Source organism: Pavona decussata, unplaced genomic scaffold (genome assembly GCF_977016875.1).
Source record: "Pavona decussata unplaced genomic scaffold, jaPavDecu1.1 SCAFFOLD_25, whole genome shotgun sequence".
Lineage (NCBI taxonomy): Eukaryota > Metazoa > Cnidaria > Anthozoa > Scleractinia > Agariciidae > Pavona > Pavona decussata.
This window is the reverse complement of record NW_028145448.1, coordinates 2979991-2990463: the sequence shown is the minus strand read 5'-3', so window position 1 is coordinate 2990463 and position 10473 is coordinate 2979991. Positions and strand designations below refer to the sequence as shown.

Genomic DNA, 10473 nt, shown 5'->3' with positions numbered 1-10473 from the left:
AGTGCAGGTGGTAGTACACGAAGTATACAGCTACTACCCAGAAGCCCCAGAAGGACGGGTTTTTACCAACATGGCGGAGCTTTTGCTTGATCCAGCTATCCGTTTGTGGGTTATTCTGCCCATTGTAATCATCACATTTCTCGTTGGAATTATCAGGCATTATCTCTCTATGCTTCTACAGTCAAAGAAGGAATTGGATCTTTTGCAGGTGTCGGATAGGTAAGCTTTTATGCGAAATTTGAAAAGAAGCAGGACTAAATTAAAGTATTAATAAATTCTATTTTTTTTTCTTTCACTTCCAGTCAAGCTTTAATGAGAAGCAGAAATCTAAGAGAAAATGGAAAATATATCCCCAATGAGGTGATTAGACTGTTTATAGTGATCATAAAAAGTTAAATTACAGTGTATTGAAGTTCCAAAAGTTCCATGTTACTGATTCACTTTAATTTGCAATTGTGTTTTAGGCCTAGGGCAAACGTCGAATCTTAGTCGAACTTAATTCGTCGAACCTATTAATTTTGAAATAGGCGCATGAATGGTGCGACGTTTGCCGCAATTAAGTTCGACTCAAATTAATTGGTTCGACTCCAGCATAAGTTTGACTTGCCAAGTCGGATAATGCGACAGTGGTTCGGCGTTACAGCAAACGCCGTTCTAAACACGCGCTGAACTCAATTCATAAATCATGCAAATTACAAAATAATTGATTCAAATGTGATGGACTGCGCAAAAGTCACAAAAATACCGACTCCCCCATCTGCCAAACGCTATTTCCCCCCCCTGACGAGCATGCGCTGTCAAAGACAATTTCGCGACCAGAAATGGCGAGCTATCGAGAGTCATTGCTGACATCGCACAGCGGATGGAAATGTGTTTTTCGTGTTTCATGAACACTAAATATAAATGATTGAAATGCGAATTGCCTATGTGCAATAAATGCTCAGTGTTTGAGTGTTTTCTTTCTATTTTTCGCAATTATTTGCCAAAGAAGAGCCCGACGAGCACTGTATTTCGGCATTTCGCTAGCAAGTCCTAGCAATAACTAGCCGCACATCGAGTGAATAGGGACCTTACGAATGCAAGACGGTGACACCAACGCAAACGTCATTTGAAAGTATAACTTTATTTCATTTGTGCTACTTCGCGATTGTTTTAACTCATTCAACTTGTATACACAAACGACAAACTAGCCAGGAACCAAATTGGTAGGAGTACCGTTCAAGTTAAGGAAGAGAATGAAAAATTCACTCCCGTGGGTTCACGTTCTCTATAAAACCTCGAATGTGGTCATTTCCCATGTTGTTTTGCAGAGGACGACAAAGAAATGTACCAAAATTTAAAACGCACGTGCAGAGCGATTGTTTTTGCTCATTAATCTTTTTGTGTTGTGGCGTGTTTTCGTAAGGTCCCTAATAGCACGGGGACACGTGCTTATTCCCGTGTTTCACGAAGTGCAACTTGAGAATTAGGGTCGACGCAGGTTCGACGTTTGCTACCACACTGGAATTAAGTCGACTCTTTGTCGAACCTATTTTTAATAAATTCGACGCGACTTAGATTCAACGTTTGCCCTAGGCCTTAGTTTTGCCCTTGCCTGATTTTTTTTTTATCAGGGTACAAAGCGCATCGCATTGTTTTCACTCCAAAGCATGTTTTCCGCTTTTTTCTTTGCTTTTCTTTCAATAACTCAATAGTTTGGCCTTGCTTTCTCGAAAACTAAGCGACTAAACCAGTGGAAAAACCAGCAATGTTCTCTGACTGAATTGAAGGCCATAGGCAGTTTTCAGCAAAAAGAAAAATCAACCAAAAATTGAACATAAGATGGTTTAACACTCAGCCCTTATTGATTTCAGCTGCACTACGCAACAGACAGAGCATGTAATGAACCAATAGGTTTATTTTGCGTGTTTTGGCCGAGCACCAGAGTACAATAAGTAATCTAATACAAAAGACCATGGAAAACTAACACTAAATCCCTCCAATAACAGCTAGGAAAATAACGAGAGCTGGGCAACCACTAACAAGACACAGTGGTTAGACAGGGGCCAGAAAAAAGCTGCCGAAAAAAAACCTGTAGGGAAAAATAATATTACAGGAAATCTGGGTAGGAACCAGATCCAAGCTCTGCAGCCCATCCTACGAGGCGATTAACAAAAAATGAAATTATAGTGAGTGGTGTCGGCCTGAATGATTGCCCAAGTGCAATCCCAAGCTTAAATACTCACACACCATAACCCATGATGCAACTACACTAAAAGGACCCAGGCCCCCGGCCTGCTGCTCCCGTGCCGCAAAAATATTTAATTTCAGGCTAATTCAAAGCAACTCAATCGCCAGAAATTACATTTATCCAATATTTCCCCCTTATAAGTCATACACATACGTTTGCATCATGTACCCTGTATCCTGTCTTGAAATAATTTTAAGCCCCATTGTGCATGCTGACATTAGTGGGAATCAGTTGGAATTTCTTAGTTACTCATTGGAAATAATCTGCTGGCAAATGCTTTATGCATTTTTTTTTTTGTGTGTCCAATTTAAAGGGGTTTGGTAAAATCCAGACTATACCAATACATTTGGCCTGTCATTTCATTCAGGATATTTGCCATTTTAGCCCCATTGTCAAACCACTTCAGCAATTTACTTCCTCGTGATTATCATGTTGTCAATATTTATTAACAATAGGAGAGAGGTTAATACAATACTGAATAGAGAAATCTCCAGCCAGGAGTTGTGATCTCAATAACCCTTTATACAAGGGGTCTCGTTATTGGAACATATCGTTCTGTGAGTTCTCTCCTGTCAGAGATTTTTCATTTTGTTTTTTTTCTCCTCTGGCGAAGTTTATAAATAAATAAAAAAATAAATCTAACTGATTTTGACAAGTTTACTTTGTTTTCCAATCCAGTCTTTTGAGGCACGGAGGCATTTCTTCAATGATGAAGAAGAGGGATATTTTAAAACACAGGATCGAAAGGGACCAGTCAAGAATCCTATATCAGGTTTGAAAGTAAAGCCTTGAAGTAATATTATTTCTTTGGTTAGGTTCAGTACCATCAAATCCAAATAACTCTCAAAGATGCCAATTAAAAACAAATTAAAAATCTATTCAGCTGTTCTTAGCTTCTATTTACATGTCAATCACTTCAGGATTTTGTACAGGGATCAAAAACTTAATGTGGTTTGACTCTAAGAGGAAATTTGTGGGCATGTAAGAAGTTATGAGGAGGTAAATAAATCCCGAAACAGCAAAAGAGTGAAACTGAGTAAAATGCCTGGGAAACAAAACGAAATTCAGAAGCACAAATAAACAGATCCAAGAACTGCTTTTCTTTTTTCTAAAAGAAAGAACCAAAAAATTTGAAAAGAAAAAAACCCTGAAAATCACAATCAATGCTAGCAGCGAAACATTGCAAATTTTGAGTGAAAACAACCTGAAAAACTGATGTAAAAAAGATATTGTAACCCAGAACCCCAAACTGCTCCTCCTCTAAGGTAAAAAGGAAAAGTTTTATAGACAGTTAGAAGATCTAGTCACAAGTAACAAGAGAGGTAATAGGTATTTTTCACTGTAAGTTTTGATTCATTCTTTCTTTTTTAATTGTTTTTTTTGTAGATCCAACAATGATGGTTGACATGGCCAAAGGAAACATCACGAATGTTTTGCCAATGATTCTGATTGGTGGTTGGATCAACTGGCATTACTCTGGCTTTATCACAAGTAAAATATCTATCACTGCCTTTATTAGTTTGTACAAAAATGCTTGCAAAAATTCCCATTAAAAATGTCAAATTGTTTTGCATTGATATACAAAAATACGTATAATAGCTTATTATGCGGTAATTGTGGCTATTAAAACAAAGGCTGGAACAAATGATCCATAAATGAACTAAGTAAATTATGGAGCAAAGGAGTAAAAACACACAAAAAAATGTGAGAAATTCACTGTTAAATCATTCTGTAAAAAATCCCAAAGCACTTGGAAAATAAGTAAAAATAGTAATATTGTAGCTAATGTAAGTTCTCATAGCAGGTACACAAAAAGTTCACTCAATCCTACATAAAGATACCCTTCTTTTCGATGGGCAAAAAGTAATCCATAAAACCTGACAGTGCAAATAAGCTTGTAAAACTTGTATGTATTGCAACATGTCACAGTTAACCCTTTAAGCCCTGATGGTGATCAGCATCAAATTTTTCCTTGTAATATCAATGCTTCTTCAACCCCTGAGGTCATGAGAATTAATGCTATGATCACCCAAGGTGAATTTTCTAGATATTTTCATAACTTCTCCCCAGTTCTTTTATAAGAAAAGTATGGGGATAAGATAGGAGAATTTTTTCGTTGATATTAGGGGTTAAAGTTTTCACAGAAACAGCTACAGTTCTTTGCCCAGGCCCTAATAAAACATTCAGCAACTAATGCTTGGCCAGTGATCATCTACCTGTTGAGTATCATCACTTTGCTGACAGTGTTTCAGAAGTGTTTCATTGGTAACATTAGTGTTTAACAAAATTAATAAAAGTTGCTTGTCATTTGTTGTTTAATTAAAACCATTTTGAATTAACCCTTGATTCTTTCTTTCAATTTTCAGCTAAAGTTCCATTCCCATTAACTTTGCGGTTCAAAGCTATGCTACAGCGTGGAATTGATCTCACGACTTTAGATGCTTCATGGTATGTTACATACAAAATCATTTTATTTGTTATCAAAGCTCAAAAACTTTCATATACTCTGTGCATGTACATTCTTTATGTTGACTTAGGTAACACTTCCAATCTTCTGATTCATCCGCTTTAATATCAATATAATGAAACAGTGACTCTTTTCCAATCAGAAAATTGATCCATGCATTCCAAAAAAAAAACCCAATAAATAATTATTGTCTCGTCAGCTCTTTACAGCCTGCATTCAGAATCTTCTATTTGCTTCAGCTGACAGAAAACTTTTCGACGTACTCAATATGTAACAATGGTTTCTGATCATGTTGATGAAAAAAAAAACTATTTTTCTTGTACTACCCAGTCCCCACACAGACAAGCAGACAGTATGGTCACCACACAATCCTAAAGGCCTTTAAATTGATGCAGTGCAGGAGCTTTGGAAAGTCCTTGAATTCTACGTAACTAAAGTTTTACGTAACATGTCAACACTAGATGGAAGACATCACTGTGTAGACCTTATCGCAAAATCGGCAGACATTTTAATATTCTATTGCCTGCATTCAAAGTAGTCCTACTGGCCTTGTTCGAGGTAAAATATTCCTTTGATTTTTGAACTCAAGGACAAGGTTAGTAGGGCTAACTTAATGCAAATAAAATTTAATGCAGCCAGTTTGTGCATACTGATAGGGTCTATGTTTACTCAGAATCCTCTATTTGGGGCTTATAGTTGTTTATCCCTTTAAGCCCCGATAGTGCCATATGGCACAAGATGCAATTACATGTTCAATATTCAGTCAATTTGCTTGGAATTTGCACAACTAAAAGATCTTGGAAAGATCTGCACATGGAAGGCATAATATCATGCCCCCCTCCTATACAAGACTTGATTTACCACCCCTGCAACTTTTGGAACTTTTTATCTTTGAACTTTTTACGCTAAGTAAATATCTCACAACAACCAATGCACTGAGAGCTGCAAATTAAGCTATAGTTTAGGGACATACCCAATCTGTACAAGGAACTGGAAAATTTTAAACGTTTTTATTTTTTCATTTTGGGCACTTGTCAATTCAATCTGTGACCTCCTCCATTTCTTTTGGTATGATTTCTAGCATACCCCAAAAAAACTCTTTCAAATGGTATATTACACATGGTCTCCTGGTTCATAGTTACTGATTTAGAAAAAATTGGCATTACCCTTGGGGCTTAAAGGGTTATCTGGTTTTGGAATCTTTGTTCCCTTGACTGATTACACATGTAGGTGGATAAGACTTAAAAATATAATAAATTCCAGTTGTTATAGCTGTGGTTTTTGTTTCAGGGTTAGTTCCGTGTCATGGTATTTCATCAACGTATTTGGCCTCAGGAGCATGTATGCACTTGTATTGGGTCAAGACAATGGTTTGTGTTAAATATTTTGCCTATCCCATTTTGTTAACCTTTACAGCCCTATCTAATTGGTTGCCAGGAGATTTTCATAACAATATTATAAAAGTGTTATTTCTGGTTTTAAAGAGATTTTTCTTTTTAGTTTGTGCTTTCTTGTTCAAGACAAAAAAATACCTTAATAAGACAGTACAAATAAATAGCTTAAAGCCAGTGGTCATACCATAAAAAAAAATATGATCATCCTGGTGAGTATATCTTGAGAGGGACTGTTTGTGGTGACAATGACTGACATTTTGACAACCTAAGCGGATCTCATCACAGTCAAGTAAATTGTGGAACATTTGTAGGTACTATAAATGTCTCTGGTTATTAACCTCATTGGTCAATGAAGTCACAATGTTATTGGTCATCTTCCAGTTAAGCCACAATGTTATTGGCTGTAAAAAGTGATTGGTATGTTGCAATCTATCTTGTTAGTCAAATAACCGTGTGATAATGAGTTCCACTCGGTTTGTCGAAATTTCAGTCATTGTCACAACATGCAGTCCTTGTCAGGACTATACACTCACCTGGATGATCATAAAATTATTTACCTAACCATTAAAAAACACTTCGTCGAATCCAGCAACAAATTTTGTACTTACATGTTTATTATTGAGTGTTAGCGTCTGTAAATTTGGCCTTCCTTTCTTCCTTCGTTCCTTCATGTTGCCCTCACGAGGTTACGATTATAATGACACAGTGTAGGGGTAATTTTGGTAGTCTGTTTGGTGTCGCGCCTTTGTAGGAAAAAAGGCTGTATCATGATTGAAATCTCTCAAACAGTAAGGAGTGTTGTGAGTTGTCATTGTTGACTTTTGTTCTCAAATCTCAGTTTCAACCCAAACTAGATAGACCAGCATTGTGATACTTCACTGATTCATTACATTTTTAACTGATGTCACAAAAACTAAATTTATGAAATTATGGGATTTATTTACTCAGAGATATTCTGAAAGAGCATTATGAACAACATATCTGCCAAAAATTCAGCATCTTACAGCAATTTGGGGGTGAAATATTAGCACTGTCATGCTCTGATGACTCCATACAAATCCTTCTAATTTTGTCTCAGTTCCAAATGTTTGGAACTGAGACAAAATTAGAAGGATTTGTATGGAGTCATCAGAGCATGACAGTGCTAATATTTCACCCCCCAAATTGCAAAATGATGCTGAATTTTGGCAAGTAGGCTTTTCCATGATGCTATTTTCAAACATCTTATATTAATAAATCCCATAATTTCAAAAATTCAAATATTTGTGATGTCACACTTTAGGGCTCTATCATCCACGTTCTCTAGAGAAGGTACCCTCTGGGCTGGCTCTTTCTGGCCGCCTTAGAGATGTCTGCCATTAAGAACGTTTACAAGTTAGAGACAGTTCCATTCAGCCAGAGCCACCCAACCTATTGGTCATTTTAGACAAGTGTCCACCTTACAGTGGCTCCCATTTAAGAATATTCCTTGTAATTATTTATTTTTATCTTATTGTTAGCGGCGGATCAGACTCGTGTTATGCAGGAACAGATGCAAATGCAGATGCAGATGCCTCAAGATCCTAGCAAGGCTTTCAAGGTATGTGAACATTTTATTCTGTTAACAATGATGATGATGATGATGATGATGATGATGATGATGATGATGATAATGACAAACACAACTAATTCCACAGTGAAGTGATCAATTCTTGTTGACAGTTTATAGCATCATTTGTGGCTTAGAGAGGTAGCAATACTGTAGATTCTGTTAAAATCCTAGCAAGGCGTAAAAGGTGTATATTTTATTTTATTTTGTTGTATAATGCAATTCCAGGGATTTGACTGGCTTAGCGGCCATTGTATATCGTGAGCCATTATACCATGGCCGAGAAATAGAGACCACTAAATTGTCTTCTGGTTGTTCTTGCAAAGCAAAATCAGCAAGATCTAGCTATATTCCTTGAGTGTTTTTGATAAAACAATTATTCCACTCCCACTCACGCTTGTTGGATACGAGATGATTATAGCCAATGAGGTACACTACCTATCATCTCATATCCAATGCGCGCTTGTGGGATAATTGTTAAATGTTTGTTAGTAAATAAGCACAGATGCCAAAGCACCGAAGGGAGAAGGATAGTGCCTTTTCCTCTCCTCCACGCTCCCCTCACTTCACACACACACACACACACACATCCGATTCCCATCTGCCCTCTCCCTTTTAAGCACCTGCCTTACGGATCAAAGTTATTAAGCCATCATGTACCTTGTTTGTAGGCGGAGTGGGAGGCCCTGGAGATTGTAACACACGACTGGTCATTAGAGAATGTTGAGCATGAAATGATGGAAGAGTTTTCACCTGCAGATATTGATGTCATCACCAAGGACAAATATGTTTAAAGTTCATTTCACTGACTGTCATCATACCAAAGTCGCCAATATTCAGTTACCTGACATTTCTCTGTGCACATCCTCTCCAATAAGTATAATTTTTGAAGCATCTTCTACCCTGTTCCAAGTGTTCAGATGGTATGGAGTGGCATGGAGAAATTACAATATTATTCACCGAAGTCGAGGTGGATAATGGTAGTTTACCGAGTCACAAAGCAGTGAAGTAAATATCTGCCACTAGTCATCGACACTGGTGTACAGTTACAGTGTATTGTTTTACACTTTTTTTGTTGTTGTTGTTGTTGTTGTTTGTTTTTTTTTATAAGAACCTTTTTTTATAAGAACGTCGAGGCTGAGATTAACTGTCACTTAAGAACATTTTCATCTTAAAATAATAGATGTAAAACTTCAATCTATACCGTCAAACTTGACACCACATTACGGTACATATCGCTCTTTGATAGGTAACTTGGTCACATCCGCATAGAAATACTGACCACTGTATCAGGTGATTTAAGAAAATTAAAGGCTCCGCAAATTGCCAAGCAAAAAAGAACGTTCAGCCCGAAAATTAGACGTTCTTACAAAAAGAGTAGTACCTAACCAGCGGATAGCCATCCCAAATTAGTCGCATTATTTCTGATAAACTGGCGAAATAATTTGCAAGCGAAATCCAGGACAATGCCGGGAGGTGCCGTTTAGCAAATACCACCGAGAAACACTATCCACTAGTTTGGTGCATGCTAATAAAATATTTAAAATGCTTGAAAGAGCAGTCTCTGTAACTTGATAAGGAAGAACGACCTTCAATAAATTTCAGTGCTTACTATTTAGCCATTGAATCATTTTGTTTGGGCTTCTGCAGCGTGTTGTTGAATCAATTCTGTTCGGGAAGGAGGTCTCCCATATTTTGCCCTGACGCGAACGGGGGTAGTTTTCAGCGTTTAAAGTGTCATGAGTTATTACCATTTCTGGTATCTTTTAGAATTGGCTCAAACCCGGTTTCAGTACATTCCACGATTTGTCGGCCGGCGGTTTCTTTGAGAGTATCTGCCCATTAGAGAACTGGTCATAACAAGTCCCACCTTGTCTGGGGTGGGCTAGCTGGGTTATCGAAGACACCACCTGTCTCAAGAACACTACCGACAAAATTTTATTGGCTTTAAAATTTGAGTTGACACAGAAATATTCAGCTAGCAAAAATCAACATGGCTAGAGAAACAAGAAAAGTAAGGTTTGAATCTTACTGACTTTTTTTTACTGCTGGATAGAGGGATGGCTATGTAATAAAGACACCATCTTTTGAGGTTGAGGAAGGGGGTGTAGGCAGAGGCCACCATCTATTGTGTGGTTTGGTGGGTCCTGTTCAAATATAGTAGTTTTGGCCACTTCCCTTAACGTTATCTACCGTCGGAGCAATGCCTAAATTTATCGTATTTGTAACTATACGGCGTTAGACTTCGTTCCTCTGTAAGATTTTGTATAACCTTACGAGTCAACTTGTCCGAGCAATTCACAAAATAGCTGACCTTTATCCTACACTCGTAACAACAAATAAAATATTTTTCTTTTACACTGTGTATCAGGTTCTTGTAACTCATTCCCTCAGTTCCTTTTTATTTTAAGTTTCTTCATTTTCAGTTCCTCGCCTGTCATTAATTTCAAAACATTATTACGTAATATGGAGGCCAACTAGAAAATCGGATGGTTAACTTAGCCTCCAACCTCAATCGCTTCTTCAAAATTATTCGAAGCACTTTACTAGATTTTACTTTCCAAGATTTTTCTAATTAGCCACGAGGAAACAAAAGGAGTGTGAAACCCGGGAAACGATAACTCGCTAAAATGACCTCAAATCAGCAAAAGGAGACAGAGAAACAACAAACAGTACACCATATACACAAGGTATGTCATTTTTATTGAGAAATTTTCGGAATTTTTACCTCCTAAACCCGATCGTAAATATTCCCATACAAACTCTTAAATTTGCGCCGTGACGGTTATTACGC

At 37.3% G+C, this 10473-nt stretch overlaps 1 protein-coding gene across 1 annotated transcript; it reads left to right on the top strand.

Annotated features, from left to right (window-relative positions):
- Positions 1 to 54: 54 nt before the first annotated feature.
- Positions 55 to 9297, top strand: LOC146485813 (ER membrane protein complex subunit 3-like). The gene is made up of 8 exons (XM_085103164.1): positions 55 to 219; positions 303 to 360; positions 2909 to 3002; positions 3617 to 3721; positions 4597 to 4678; positions 5988 to 6067; positions 7591 to 7670; positions 8351 to 9297. The coding sequence occupies exons 1-8, from the start codon at positions 71 to 73 to the stop codon at positions 8471 to 8473; spliced, it is 771 nt and encodes a 256-aa protein (XP_084959290.1). The 5' UTR covers positions 55 to 70; the 3' UTR covers positions 8474 to 9297.
- Positions 9298 to 10473: the final 1176 nt, after the last annotated feature.

Coding starts and splice junctions, on each gene's coding strand:
- LOC146485813 (XM_085103164.1), top strand. CDS start 71: ATGGCGGAGCTTTTGCTTGATCCAGCTATCCGTTTGTGGGTTATTCTG. Junction 6,068..7,590: donor TGTATTGGGTCAAGACAATG/GTTTGTGTTAAA, acceptor TCTTATTGTTAG/CGGCGGATCAGACTCGTGTT. Junction 7,671..8,350: donor ATCCTAGCAAGGCTTTCAAG/GTATGTGAACAT, acceptor CCTTGTTTGTAG/GCGGAGTGGGAGGCCCTGGA.